General features: G+C 41.6%; 1 protein-coding gene across 2 annotated transcripts in view; it reads left to right on the top strand.

Annotated features, from left to right (window-relative positions):
* LOC145987860 (uncharacterized) overlaps positions 1-16,440 on the top strand; it is a 116,589-nt gene that overhangs the window by 80,788 nt on the left and 19,361 nt on the right. For both annotated transcript variants that reach the window (XM_083122618.1, XM_083122617.1), the window contains 3 exons: positions 1,121-1,190; positions 9,622-10,721; positions 14,403-14,510. In XM_083122618.1, coding sequence (XP_082978744.1) covers positions 1,121-1,190; positions 9,622-10,721; positions 14,403-14,510 — 1,278 coding nt within the window. The remainder of the gene's footprint in view (positions 1-1,120; positions 1,191-9,621; positions 10,722-14,402; positions 14,511-16,440) is intronic.

Below are 16,440 nucleotides of genomic sequence, written 5' to 3'. Positions count from 1 at the left end.
GGGACCTTACGAACTTCAATTTTTGCAACCATTGCCCCTAAGAAGACTATTTTTGTCTGAAACAAGGAGAGAAATGTATGAATTGCAGTATGTATATGCTATGATTTACTACCCCGAAGGAGATTTCAGACTAAAGTAACAAGTGACATGATCATGACTACACAGACATAGGAATTTGCCCTTTTCCCTTCCAATCTGTAAATAAAGGCATCCACTATCAACAGCTGCACGTGCTATTGAGAAAACAGTTCAGTCTGAGTAACTGCAGTCAACAAGCAGCGTGTGCAGCTTGCTGTGTCACCTTGGTATGAAGATGTTATATATTCCTTGCCTGACATGTGGTCCTTTATCGGTTTCATCAAATCGGCATTCATCATAATCATCACAGTTAACCTCAAGAGGCAGAAAAGTGATGTAATATATGTGTGTGTGTGTGTGTGTGAAATACAAGCATCATTTGGCGGTGCTTTTTTCTATTTAGAGGATCCTGTTCCGTGATCAGATATTCCATGTTTTATTTGGCCTATTATTGTAAATTTTTCAAAGGGCATTACTGTAACAAAAGATTAGCATTAATTATACCTTTATAGTCATTGGCATACACAAATTAACAGAATCATTCTCTCAATTACAGACTGTTTACAGATTTATTATTAATATGTTGAAATGATATACTCACTTATTCGTGAAACTGGTTTTTATGATCTATTAATTCTGGTGGCTCCTGCCACCATCCTCTCATGAAATTCTTGTAATGTTACTTGGTGAACTTCTGTTGTTCTTAGTTTTGCAGCATACCTCTAGCTTCACTGTTGTTGCTTCCTCATTTGCGTCATTGTCTGCCAGCAGCTGCACTAAAGGGATCGAGATATGGTTCTGTCTACTGTCGATGTTTAATTAATGTGGGAAGTGCATAATGGCACTTTTCCCCTTGATTCGGTGTAACTCGGAGTGTGAGCTAAATATATTGTTAAAATTTCGCACAATATGATTGGAGAGACCTGTAAGTTCTTACTCATACTAACCCTTAGTATTTAGTATGTCGATTGTATCACTGTTTCTATATAAGTTTTGTGTATGTAAGTATGTTAACTTTATATGTGATTGTTTCTATTTACAGACTTGTATGTCCTCCTGCAGTTGGCTTTGGAATTGACTGATCTTTTGCTTGCTCAGCTGATATCAACCAGGTATACTTGCTGTAGTGACTACAGCCAAAAATCTTTCTGGAACAATTCCAACGTAATAAGCTGAGGAATTGAACAGAAATCACACTTGAGCTGATTCTGGTGGGTTGGTATCATCCGATATCAACTGTATGTTTAAATGAATTGTTTCCAGTGTAATTTCTGATACCAGTCAGTGGTGATATACTGGGAGGTATGCCAATTGCCTAAGTGCACAGATACGTATGTAGAGATTTCAGCAATTAAAAACCTGGAACAGCAATACATAAATGTCATTGGACATTTAATCACTACATCATTATTCCTGTGACTGGAATGGGGGTGGAGGAAGAGGAAGCAATGACTCACTCCTGTTGCTGCAGTTAGCATGTAAATTATCACAGCAATGACTTTGCAAATGAAACACAATATTCTAATGTGTTTCAGTGTACACTTTGTGACTTTTAGTCATTGTATTGTTTCAGCAAAGCAACTTTTCCTACTTGTTTGCATGATTATGCGATAATTATAGACTCAGCAGTGTTTACTAATCACCCAGCTCTGTTCTAAAAAAATAATGATGGTATGCATGAGAACATGTACAAAGACAAATTGACTTTCATTAAAAGATTCTGAATGGTAATTATATTGTCAGGCCTGGGTTTGAGGGAACAAGTTGGGGGCTGCAGCCCTCAGCAGGGAGTTATCCCCCACCCCCTAGACAGTTTGTTTCAACTTCTAGATCTTTATTTGTTAAAAACACCAACATTAGGCACAACAGGTTTGGAATATTATTATGTTAGGCAATAGGTGATATGCAAGGGGGCATATGTCGGCGAAAAGGCGAGAACGTCCAGCAGACAGATACCATGTGTTGTTGCATTCCAAGGCTGTGTCGTATCACCTATTGTCTAATATAACATTATTCCAAACATTTTTTTTGAGGAGTGTAATTTGTCATTTAAAGTTATTTTGCATTAACACATTCGGGTCTGGCCTCATAATACAGCATTTTTACCTCTGGCCTGCAGTTTTTGGTTATTTTTAAAAAAATCATAGAAAAAAATATTTCTAATTTGTTTTTATTTACCACACATTTCTTAAATCTACAAACTTCCTCTTTTCAATGAACAAAAATTTGTTAAATTTTCTTTTCATTTTCAGACATTTTTGAATATTTTTTTCAGCAATGTTTTGTGAAAAAAGAAAAAGTACAACATTGTAACAAATGTTAATATAGAGATATTTTAAGTTCGTAATCTGGAAATTTCAATAATTAACAATGCAAAAACTACATAAACTATCAATACATCTTTCGAATCTTGCATAAGAATACTTCTTATGTGCACATAACAAAAAATAATTACAAATTACAGGTAATTAGCTTTTGTATGAAAAAGTTCAAAACATTCAGGAATGCAGAGAGAAACGTCACAGCTGGGGCAGTAAAATGTTGTCTTTTCTTGCCCACTTGCCAGTTTCTTTTTTGTGCCTGTCTCCACAAACTTTACATGACCTACAGGGCCTTGACTTTTTTTCTCTGTAGGGGGGGAGAGTTCCCTTGAAAAAATGGCAGCCTGTTAGCCTATCTGCTATAGTTGACATTGATGTTTGACCTTGAATATCTTCACCTGCTTTGATGAGTAGCGCTTCCCCTACTTGGATGATGAACTCTTCCAGAGACATATTATGATTTTCCCTGTTTACTTTCTTATAAAGTACATACGTATTCACCACTGACCTAATGAACAAATGGAATGCAGAATTTCCGCTATGCGGTCTGGATCTAACGACGCCATTCTAAACAATGCAATGTACATCAACCTGACAACAAATAGTTGCAGGTGCGAGATAAAAATAGGACATGAGTCACCTAGAGGTCGGAATTTCAACCAAGAGGCTTGAAGGAACACGTACATGAGACTAACTACGAACATAGCCCGTAGTTCAATCGGCAAAGCGATTGCATACCGCAGGATGGGCTATGCCCGTCTTTCCTCCACATTGACTTTAAGTGCACTGCAGGCTATGCCCATCGTGAGACCTCAATGTGTTAATAAATCAGTACAAATCGCCAGTTGTTTGAACTATATTATACATTAATTATTGTTAATTTGCAAATATATTTAGTAAATTTTTGTGTAAACCTTTTTTTTTTGTAAGACTCGCATCAAGTTTATTACTATTGTTGTGGGTTGTCAATATACATATAGAAAATATTTTGTCAAATTTGTCATCCCCCCTCAAAAAAAATGCAAGAAACTATGAGATAAAAATCTCAAAATGTGAAAATAGGATGATTCTCTGAAATTTTCCCCCTACCTACAATTTATTTAATTCAAACACTGTTTATAAGTTTAGGCCTGGAATTCCACATACAGGGTGATTCTACAGGTATAGTACAAACGAAAACCACAGATACCTCCCATGAAATAGAGACGAAAGTTCCCCTTCCACTTTGCCAAGAGATGCCTCCGTGAGGAGCTAGACAACGCCGAAAACGTGTGAAAATGAACTTCACACCTCTGTACAGTAAGTACCAGTGAAGATAGAAAGGCGGAACTAACGAAGTCAAAAGGAACACCAAAGTCGCCCATCTGAAAAACACTAGGCGGCAGCTGCGCAACGCATGTGGTTCCACAAAGGAAATAGGAGTGTCCCGCAAGACAAGTGAAGGCAAAGGGTAGCGATCGACAACGGTAGGGAGAAAAGAAGCAATGAAGCATGAACTAACAATTGCACAGCGGGAAACAAACACATGCAGCGTGTGGGGAGTCCCCAAACACAGTGGGGAGACACCGCAGCAAGAACAAAGCACGGTTCAACAAAAGAGAAAGAGGACCGGACGGGGAATGGTACCTGTCAAGGAGACAACAAATGCGGGACGAGGGATTCCCCATAGCAGCACCGAGGGGATGTCACACAGAGGTCGTGCGCCAGCAGGACAAACACAGCAACTACGGGCACAGGAGGTTTATTGCCACGCAAAGGTGCACTTACAGATAGGAATAGTACGTAGTACGTAGTCGTACCCCGGACTGACGTTGTTACAAAAGTTGCTGAAATTGACGACCACCACATTCAATGCAGGCATTGCAGCGTCGCAGGAAATTCTGGCGAACCGTATCAAAAATCCCTGGCATGGTACACACCTCGGCCGATGCTGCAAGGATCCGCGCTACCAATGTTTCCTTGTCAGGCACCGGGGTCTCGTAGACGAGTGTTTTCACATGGCCCCACAAGAAGAAATCCATTGGTGTGAGGTCAGGCGAACGGGCGGGCCAGGGGACAGGGCCCTCTCTGCCGATCCAGCGCTGTGGGTAGGTACGGTGCAAAAGGGTTCCCACTGTGCCATCAAAATGTGCAGGCGCTCCATCCAATTGAAACCACATATGATGTCGCACGTTGAGGGGTACATCTTCTAGCAGCTCTGGAAGGACTGATGCAAGAAAGGTGCGATAGAGGCGGCCATTTAAACGTGGTGGCAGCAGGTATGGACCGATAATCTGTTCATCGATGATACCTGCCCAGATATTCACTGCAAACTGGGTCTGATGGTGCACCTCGACTGCTGCATGTGGATTTTCATAATCCCACACATGGCTGTTTCGGCAATTGAAGATGCCCTCACGGGTGAATGTTGCCTCGTCCGTGAAAAGCACATGGCGCAAAAAACGGGGATCGTCGGTACAAAACTGCAACAGTCGTTGACAGAATTCCACACGTCGTGGGTAATCCCCAGCCTGCAACGCGTGGACTCGCTGTGGATGATAGGGATACAGCAGATCATCATGAAGGACACGCCACACTGTCGACTGTGAGACTCCCACTGCACGTGCAATGCTACGGGTGCTAGTGGACGGTGTGTCGTCCACGCGAGCAAGTTCGTCCTCCTCGACCACCTCGGTGTGCACATGTCTTGAGTGACCGACATGATGGGCTGCACATAACACACCCGATTCACCAAGGGTATGGTGCACGTTCTAAAACAACCTGCTGTCGGGTTGTCGCCTCTCCGGATACCGTCCGCGATAAAGGCGTGCAGCTGCTCGGCCATTGCCATCTGCAAGGCCGTAGACAAAATGCATGTCCCTCAGTTCTACAAATGTGTAGCGTTCCATGGTACGGTGAGGATAGTGCCAATTATGGAATACTGTACTGCAGTGCACAGGTGGCACACACACACACACACACACACACACACACACACTGGTCACAACGGCTTCGAAACAACGTACTCAATTGTCGTACGTCAAGCACACCACCACCGCACCGGCTCTTTCACTGACACGCTACCTGACGCTGCACTTCCAATCAGCCCACACGTCCGCACGGCGCTGTGGTACAATCAGCTGACGTTCCTGAGCCACCCGTGCCTGTGCTCTTCACTACCTGACCACTGCCGTCAGGTGGGGCCATGTACTCTGGGGCCTTGTCATCGTGGAACACATGTAGCGTCCTTCATTCTTGCCCCATTTACCCACAACACGTACTTCGTCTTGCTCAAGCCGACGGGGAGCACTACGTACGATCGTGTGGTGTTTGTGTACACCAATGTGGGGTAACCCAGCAGTTGAACAGACGTGCATACCCCCACGTAGCTTCATTACACGATTGTCCCACGCAGTTTATCTGTCCAGCCTTGCTCGGCCCGGTCTCACACCCACGCGGCAGTGTGAGGCCACGCTTGGTTTCGGAGCGGAAGTCTGCGGCCGAGGAGGGACTCGAGTTGTTCGGCTGGGGTTGCGCTTGGAAGCAAGCAGCCGCGTCAGGTCTGGGAACGGTGGACCTGGTGATCGGGATGGAAACATTCCGACCTCGTCCATTAAAGTTGTCCACCGTACGGAGTGGTGGGGTCCGTACGACACTCCAGCAGCCTTTCCCCCGCTCCCACCCAGCGATGTGCCTCCGGCTTCATTTCTAAGAGGCTGATTGGGCCCCATCACAACTTTTGTTACGTCAGTACGGGGTACGTGGTCCTATCTGTACGTGCACCTTTCATTAGCAATAACCTCCTGTGCCCGTAGTTGCTGTGCTTGTCCTGCTGGCGCACGGCCTCTGTGTGACATCCCCTCGGTGCTGCTACGGGGAATCCCTCGTCCCGCATTTGTTGTCTCCTTTGCAGGTACCATTCCCCGTCCGGTCCTCTTTCTCTTTTGTTGCACCGTGCTTTGTTCTTGCTGCGGTGTCTCCCCACTGTGTTTTGGGGACTCCCCTTGCACTGCACCGCCATTTCTGCCCCGAACCATGTACGCGTCTGTTGCCTGTCGAGTGTCACGGACCACTTTGCTTGCATTCTCGGTGTGTTTTTACATCCTACGTCGTCCTCCCGTGGTTCTGCAACCCCGCACTACTTTTCTCGACTGCACTGCTTCAGTCATGGTGTTTGTTTCCCGCTGTGCAATTGTTACTTCATGCTTCATAGCTTCTTTTCTCCCTACCGTTGTCGATCGCTACCCTTTCCCTTCACTTGTCTTGCGGGACACTCCTATTTCCTTTGTGGAACCACATGCGTTGTGCAGCTGCCGCCTAGTGCTTTTCAGATGGGCGACTTTGGTGTTCCTTTTGACTTCGTTTGTTCCACCTATCTATCTTCACTGGTACTGGCTGTACAGAGGTGTGAAGTTCATTTTCACACGTTTTCGGCGTTGTCTAGCTCCTCACGGAGGCATCTCTTGGCAAAGTGGAAGGGGAACTTTCGTCTCTATTTCATGGGAGGTATCTGTGGTTTTCGTTTGTACTATACCTTTAGAATCACCCTGTATATGAATCTGGGTTGGTACATTACAATTACTTCAGGAACAGAAATTATAGTATTATTTTAGTCCAAACTAGTATGGTAAGATTGCAGTGCTATTAAATTTTCTAAGTACTCACAAAAATTGTCAATTGCTGAATTATATTACTAATTACAACAGATACAAATAATTTGTATTAAAATTAGTATGAATAGACCAATATGAATTGTTTCCAGTACTGATATAAAATTTACCCGTCTGATATTAAATAGCTAAAACATTCATGAATATCCTGAATAATTCATTCAACTCTTTAAATAATGTAAGTAACGGTAATAATTTTTACATAAAAAAACAACAGAAATTCCTTATTTAGACATTTCACTATACAATACTAATTCATATACTGTCACTGTCTAAATAAGTAATTTACTTTCTAAGACAACACATGGTAACATCACCTGGTTATATACACACACAGTGTACTCTTATTATATGTATGTATATTTTTCTGTCATTTCTGTGTAAGAATAAATGTGTTCTTTCAGGAATACATGTTATGTCAATTGTCGTTTCTGTGCATCAAGACTTAAATTTAGATGTAAAATAACATGCCTAAAAGGTTTCGGTTTATATACAGGGTTATTGAAAAGAACTCTACAGCAGTGTGTAAAAGTAATTAAAGCTTCTTTATAACCATGGACCCCCCTGGAAAATTGCCTGATCTTACATAAATGGATTTCTTCCTTTGAGCTTTGGAGAAAGACTTAACATTTTCTTCCATCCTTTCCTGCCACCTTAGAGGACTTATGAGGATGCAAAACTAAAGCTGTAACACAAGTCAATCAGGCAATGATAGGCTCTCGATGCCATCTCCTTATAATCAAGGAATCCCAGGTTTGATAACCATGATAAGTTTGATAAGCTGTACATCCTGTCCCAATTATTCTATGACCAGGCGTTCCATAGTGATTTACACTTTATTTTTTTTTTGCACTCTCACAGAATAGTTACACCTTGGTAGATATGTCCATCTTCTCAATGTAGTCTCCATTCAGCTCTATACACTTGCTCCAGTGGTGCAAGTAATGAAGAAAGAAGGCAGCAGCCTTCCGAGGAACGCTTAGCCCAAAATGCACCCTCACAGCACCAGAACAATTTGTAGACTGCTTCGCCTTTGAGTGCCGAAGCTGCTCCAGGTTTAGAATACGGAGTTACAGAGGCAAAGATTCAGTGGTGTGCACCCACATCTGGACAACTGCTTGTAGGTTCTCGATGTCTGCGAAATGATGTCCACACAGAGGTTTCTTTAAAGCACTGAATAGGTGGTAATGAAAAGGGGCCAAGTTGGGAGAATACGGTGGGTGTGGTAGCATCTGCAACACCATAGCAACAATGGTGGTAGTGATCTCCAGACTCGTGTGAGGTCGTGCATTGTCGTGCTGCAGGACGTAAGAGCCGAAGGGTGTTTACATATGCCGTGCTGTTCATGGTGGTCCCTGGTTCCCGCCAGTCAATCAGGAGGATGCCATCCTTGTTCCAAAACACCGTAGCCGGATGTTTTCCTGCTGAGGGTGCTGTCCAGAATTTCTTCGGTGGGGGGCTCAGTTTATGCTTACACTGCATGGATTGGGCTTTGGTCTCTGGTTCATGGTAATGGAGCCAAGTCTTGTCACTGGTCACAAGTATGGACATGAAGCCTTCTGGATCCTGGTTGTGTCGTTGCAGGAGATCGCGACTCATGTCCTCACTGTTGCCTCTGTGCTGCATTCAGAGCTTTGGGAACCCACCTGGCAGACAGACACCTTCCACAGTTTAAGGGTGTTCAATGTGATGCAGGGTGACTGGCGAGTTTCGTGGCCGCCTCCATTTCTGAGAACGTTATACACCTGTGTTTCCTAATAAGCCTCTCCACTTGCAAGATGGTGACTGGCATCACTGTCACTTTCCTTGTGGAACTGGTTCTCCAGTTGTACGCTGTTTTTTGTGACGGTGCATGCTCTCCACACACTTCTACCAATCACCTGTGAATCTCTGCTGTGGTTACATTCTCCTTCCACAGAAACCACGTCGTCCAGTGCTGTCCCTGCTGATCGCTCTCCATGCTGTCCGTGCACGTATTGTTGGCGAAGTGTGCTGTGGTTCACATGTATTACACCCCTCTGTCCTGTACTGACACCTGGAAGCAGACCTATGTACTACCTATCAACGACCAATATGACAAGCCAAATGGCAGACCATGGATAATGGGAATTTCGAAAGTGTAAATCAATGTGGAACACCTCTCATATCTGTGCATAAAGTGGACTTAGAAAAAACAAAAACTCAGACAATCGTCTTGATGTGTGTAGGGTACCCAATGGAACTCATGCTAAGAACTTGTAATTGTCATTGTAAGTATCCCGATTTGATCTGTAATTTTTCATTTGATACTTCCTGTTCACGGGTTTGAATCCCAACCTGGGCATGAGTATTCTTTGTGAGTGTCCCTTCATCACCTTCATTATATCATCACTCATTCTCATTGTCATGATAATCAAAATTGGCAGAAAAGCGACACTAAATAAACAAAATCAAATCAAGATACCTACTGTGTTAGTATAAATGTTTATAGAGTTGATAATTTTGAATAACTCTGTATATCTAACAAAAAGGCATACTTTTTCTTTGCATCAATTTAACTGATAGTCGTAGTCATTCTTGCATTTTGTTTTCAGACGTGAACTGGAGCAGCAGTGGGTTCACCGCCTTAGAAGTCCTGTTCCAGTGGATGGAAGCCAAAGAGAATTGAGGAACAGAGATCAGCAGTCAAGTTCAATTCGATGGGGGGCACGAAGACTTGATGCCAATGGTTTGCTAAACCCATTTGATAGAAGCGCTTCATCACAATCTTCGGTTAATGCAGCTGCTGCACCTGAAGGCGCTCGCGGAACCAACAGTCAAGGATGTGGCAGCCAAAGAACAAGGACATCCAGAGATATAGAAGAATTTAGGAGGAGATATTATCGTATTACAGGTACTATGCCCGATCGAGGAGATCAAAGTAATGAAGAAAGAAGGCAGCAGCCTTCCGAGGAACGCTTAGCCCAAAATGCAACCTCACAGCACCAGAACAATTTGTGGACTGCTTCGCCTTCGAGTGCCGAAGCTGCTCCAGGTTTAGAATACAGAGTTGAAGCAGATCCAGAGTTACAGAGGCAAAGATTCAGGTTCTACGGCTTGAGTAATAGCAGAGGCAGGCCACCATCTAGGAGTAGTCACCAGGCAGCTCGAACCAATCGACCTCTGTACCGAAGAGTACCAATCATGAGATTAGGAGTGTACAGGAGACCGGAAGTCATATACTCATCCATAAGAGAAGCATTATTGCGGAGACGTGAAAGAATTCTGAATGCCAGTAATGATGCAGGCTCGTCGCCGCAATCCGAGAACAGACTTCTTGCGACTGTGCATTATCAGCCGGATCCTAACTCACCCCATTCCAATGAAAGTGGAAGTGAAACTAGCCACAGACAAGAAAATTTTACTGTTCCTTTAGTTCAAGTGAATGACGTTACTATACCTGACACCTCACTCCTGAACCAACCCAACCCAAGTCGATCAAGACCGCAGTCTCCTCCTCATGTTTTCAACCTGAGTCCTCTCGGCAGAGCTCCGTTTTCACAGCAGCAACGCTCTGGGAGCGATATGTGGCGAAGTGCTCCTCAACATAGTCTGCGGACCCGTTTCCTTCACCCTCGATATGTTGGTCCGAATCCATTCAGTGACGACTACGAAGATCCACATATTCAGGAAACAGTTGACAACATTCTCAGAGGTAATAAGCTCATACCTCTAGTGTTAGTGTTGAATTTATTGGAACATGCTTCGCTCCATTATAATTATTCTTAGTTATTGCATACGTGAATCTCATAACTCCACACTTGCTACACATTTTATTCAATCTACCTTTTTGTTTGGCATTATTCATATTCCCTATTTACATTTTGTGGAGTGTGAGTGGCTTCACAATTACTCCACAAACATGCCACTCAGTGGATCGATCCATTGACCAGCATAAAGTGCACGAAGGTGTATTTTAATTTTTGAATTTCCACCAGAGAGGATTCTCCTCCCCCCATTAATCCCCCACATGCGGTTAATTCTCAAGGTATATTAAATTAGCAAGGTTGAAATCTGAAAACATCAAACCCTGAAAATATTCTCAACAGAAAAGAATCATTGTACAATGCATTACCCACCTGGCACGGACACCCAACAGCAAAAGCAAGCAAATTGACCATCACCATTTTCATTCAATTTGTTTTTCGCAATGAAATAAAAATGCTAAGAAGCAAAGGACATCTGCTTTGCGTCAATAGATTTCCATTCCTTAAAACAGCATAGGATATGCGTATAATAAAATGAATGAAAATACCAATGGACAATTTGCCCATTATTATACCGGGTGTTCCATTCAAATCTCCCTAATTTCAATATTACTGTGAACGAAGTATGATGAATTGTGAAATAACTGTAACACCATATGAAAGGCCAGATCTTCAAGTTTTGTTTTCATGACTTGAAGTTGTCCGTTTGCTCTCTACGCAGCGCCACGGTCTCATAAATAGAAATGGCGACTGTTGAACAATGCGTGCTGGCAGTGGTGTGGTATGCTGAGACAAAATCTGTGATTGCAACGCAACGAAATTTCAGACAAGTGTACGGAGAAGTTGCACCTGATGCTAAATCAATTAGTCTGTGGTTTAGTAAGTTTCTAACAACCGGCAGTGTCCTAAAACAATCTGGTGGAGCTCGCTGTCGTGTACTGGAGGAAAAGGTGGATGAAATTCGAGCGGGGATTTAGAGAAACCCGAGTAAATCCATCCGCCAGGCATGTAGGCAAATCAATGTGCCTCCAACAACAATGCATCGAGTTCTGCACAAGCGGCTTCGGTTGTATCCGTATAAAGTGCAGATTGTGCAACAATTGAAGCCAGATGATAAGCCGCGTCGGAAAGAATTTTGTATGGAAACCCCGCTCGAATTTCTTCCACCTTTTCCTCCGACACACGACGGCGAGCTCCACCAGATTGTTTTAGGACACTGCCGGTTGTTAGAAACTTACTAAACCACAGCCTAATTGATTTAGCATCAGGTGCAACTCCTCCGTACACTCGTCTGAAATTTTGTTGCGTTGCAATCACAGATTTTGTCTCAACATACCACACCACTGCCTGTGTGCATTGTTGAACAGTCGCCATTTCTATTTACGCGACCGTGGCACTGCGTAGTGAGCAAACGGACAACTTCAAGTCATGAAAACAAAACTTGAAGATCTGGCCTTTCATTTGGTGTTGCAGTTATTTCACAATTCAACGTACTTCGTTCGCAGTAATTAATTGACATTAGGGAGATTTGAACGGAACACTCTGTATTTGCCATTTGCTGTACAAGATTCATATTCTGCATTACTGATAAAATGCCCAATTTGATATCTATATTATGGCTGCTCAATAATAAACCAATGTGTGCTTGTAGCAATTTCCACTGATTCAGATACTGATGCTTGAAAATTGTAATCATTAAAAGTTGTTCAAAATATTGATTAACACGAGGGTAAGTCAAAATTATATGCACTTTTGCCATAATTTTCTTCAGGCTGGCCACACTGCCTTCAGTGCTCGTGTGCTAAAAGATGGTACTTTTTTGGTCATGTGGCCAAGGTTTGATCATAATTGCTTCATTTTTTTCTTTCTTTTGTTACAGAGTAAACATGGTCGCTCCACTGGCAGTGTGCACCAAGGAAGAGCAATGATCATTGATCCGATTTCTCTGGTCTGAAGATGTGTCAGAGGTTGAAATTCATCACAGCCTTTCAGTACAATACAGGGAGAGCGCATTACCATGTAGAATTGTGTATAAGTTGATCGAGAGGTTTAAAAATTGCTGGTCAAGCGTTAAACATGAAGCGGGAGTAGAATGCCCATCAACCTCCACCACTGATGGAAAGATTCAACAAGCTTGAGATTCTGTGAACTGATGGTCACCCATCATCCAAAGAGATCATTCTGACATCATCAGATGTACTGAAAGCCTGCGATGAATTTCAGTCCCTGACACACCTTCAGACCCGAGCTATCGGATCACTGATCGCTGTTCTTCCTTGGTGTACACTGCCAGTGGAGCGGCCATGTTTAATCTGTAACAAAAGAAAGAAAAATTGAGCGATTAAGATCAAACCTCGGCCACATGACCACAAAAATACAACCTTATAGCACCCAAGCACTGAAGACAGTGTGGCTAACCTGAGAAAAGTGGTGGCAAAAGTGTAGATACTTTTTGACTTCCCCTCGTATTAGTGTTCCACTCCAATTTACCAAAGGTTTTGTTTTAAATTATTCAAGAATTATATCTCAAAATTGAAATAATATGTAATTACAAAATCTAGTTTATCACACAAAGCTGGTGCAAACTCAGAAGAAACTTGCAGATTTTGTATAATTTCAAGGATAATAGCCTCTGTGAAATTTCTACATGCCATTTTTGTGGACCTCGTGAAAGACCAAAATGCCAGTATCAGAAATTAAATTCCGACCAATAGTGATACCTCAGCATTGGTATCGGTTCAGCCCTGATCTATATACAAGGCTAGTAGCACAGCTAATTGAGACCAAATAATTGGAAGTAGATGATGCCAAATTGTTGTTCAAGGTAAAGAAGTTTGTATTTGCTTATTCATATCATAATAGTCAATTTAGGAAGTGCACAATGTGAAGGGAGAAGAATGAGAATGTGTTGAAGTCATCTTAAGGTGCTCATTAGAATGAACAGTGAAACCCCGATTTTATGTTCTAGAATCGTAATAAATGGTGTACGTACAGACAATATGAATTTCACTGATTTCTGGTACCCAAGTGAAATAAATTTTAATATGGCACATTGAATTAGTTGTGACAGAAACAAAACATTTAATTGTAGTCCAGAAGGAATTATTCTAGTCATTTTGCAAGTTCCATAATGTATATTGATAGTTCACATTGCTTGTTACTATCACTAACATTCAATACAAATGAAACAATCAAAACATGTTTTTAAGTGTCAACATTATTTATTATTAATATTATGGATGCTATTAATTTAGTCAGTGTATTATTTTCATTAATACTAGGCCTGAGCTGATACCAATGCTCTTGCCGATTTCCACAGATACTGATGCTTGAAAATTTTAGCAATCAAAAGTTGTTCAAAATATTGATTAATATTAATGGGCAAGTATTCCATTCCAATTATAAGCATCAATTTAACAGAGGTTTGCATTAAAACGTTCAAAAATTACATCAGAAAATAAAACTACCTGTTAAGTAATCACGGTACAAAATCAATGGTAATTTCAAATTGTGCATTAAAACATTGGAAAAGGATCATCCGGTGTGGGTAAATAAAATCAACCGATAGCACTGTTATTTTCATACAAGCCCATTGTAGTGTGTATATAAGAAATCTGTTTTGTTTTCAGGATCGTTTATTCAAGATTCAGTTGTTATTGCTGATACATCTGTCTCACTTACACACAGGATACAAGCCTGGGATTTTTCACGTTGCAACATACCAGACATAAAGGATGGTAAGTCATTTTTGTTGTTCATATGTCAGGGTGGCCCATGATAACATGGTAAAAATTCATTGTAAAGGTAAAAGGTAAAGTGTTCCCCTGTGCATAGCACCACGCCATGAAGGCGTATAGGGGGTGTGGGGGTAACGCCCCACACTTTCTTGATCCGGTCGTGAGTAGGGGTGATGTGATCAGCACCACGCCCCTGACTGCCTTTACCCCCCAGGGTTTCCCCCAGGTACCCATGTTATTCGACGCTGGGTGGGTGCCGGGGCCGCTTCCAACCGTTAGAAAAGTTCCTGGATTTGAACCGGCCGGGGATCGAACCCGGGACCTTGAGCATGGTAGTCAGATGCGTTACCGACTGAGCCACCGCGGCCACCATTGTTATGCTAGTAATTCAGTTCATTTTATTCTAAAAACATTTTGAAATTTTAGGTCAATATTATAATATTCAGGGTTTGCTTAAGGTGTTCAAAGAAAAGTGAGTTGAAATTTCTGTCAAAAATGGAAAAAAATGTTAAAATAGGGACATAGGGACCACTATTTTAAATCCATAATTTAATTTTTGAGTCCAAAAAATGGGTCCTATTTTGACTATTTTTAAAATTGATATTTTTCAACCAATATTTTGAAAAAATTTAGATCCAGAAAAGTGGTCTGTATTTTAACTTTTTTCTTTTAACTCAGCTTTATTGCGAACAGAATAAGTATGTGGATACCCCTACAAATATAACGTAACCAGAAAAAAGCACAATGTGTACATTTATCCTTTTCTAGTGGTCTGGAGGGATGGGGGGAAACTGCATGTGTCATGCATTTATGTTTTTCACTTCTTACTTTGACTGTAAATACAGTATTTTCATCAATACCTAATTTACCCAATACTGTAGTATATGTGCAGTATTTCAGGTGAATCATTTGGCAACATGACATTTTTGGCTACCATTGTGCCAGTGTACAACACCATGCTATGTTGAAAATTCAAGCACTCGCATATTTCCAACTTTCCCCTCTTTCCATTTTTTGTTATGTGCACTAATAACAGTTAGTTTGCCTATGGAACCAAACTTGTGAATTACCCTGTATTTATAAGAACTGGGAATGTAAATATCAGCTTCATATACATTCATTCAAACAATATTGTCTTAACATTTAATTTTCATTTCTGTTAGACTTTTACTTCTGAATTACAGGAATTTATCTATCAAAATATATCATCATGCTTTACCCTACCTACCCTATCCGATCCTAAATCTGACATAAAACTGTATCCCATTTTCAATTGTTGCACAGCTATAGTGTGATTGTGTTTAAATGGCATAATATATATATATATATATATATATATATATATATATATATGATAAAAGGAAGGCTAAATAAAAAGTGACAGAGGAGAGAGAAAACACTCACCCGACAAAGAAAAAATTCAAATTTTCGTGATGGTATGTCACATCTTCAGGAGTAGAGAGACGTTGTAGAACTAAGTGACAAGATGGAAGAGTAAGCTTACAACAGATTTGGTGGGTTAGTAACGGTCCGTTCCAGGATTCGGCCAGGGAAGCTAGGGGAATTTATGAGCCAAGAGCTCGACCTAACATTACCTGGTCTTGTTTACCCATTGCAGTTAGCAATGATCAGATACTTAACTCCTTAATCTTGCGGATAAGGAAAACAAATATAGATTTTAACATATTTAATTAATAAAGACATAAACCTAACATACTTACACAAACAAAAGGATACACTTGTTACACATGATTGGCACTTATCGCCACACACGACTGTATACTTATAGCACAATACTGTCCCGGGTTCGAACTCTTATGCACACACACTACCGTGTAAGTTACTGGTGCACTCTCTATTCCAAGTCCCGTCACACATCTTGGCAGGTACTCTGTATATCAAGTCTCGTCACACACTGTCCTCTCTTCCA

Source organism: Lepisma saccharinum, chromosome 5, assembly GCF_977018435.1.
Source record: "Lepisma saccharinum chromosome 5, izLepSacc3.1, whole genome shotgun sequence".
Classification (NCBI taxonomy): Eukaryota; Metazoa; Arthropoda; class Insecta; order Zygentoma; family Lepismatidae; genus Lepisma; species Lepisma saccharinum.
Note: the sequence above shows the minus strand (reverse complement) of the source record. Positions and strands in the feature narration are given on the sequence as shown.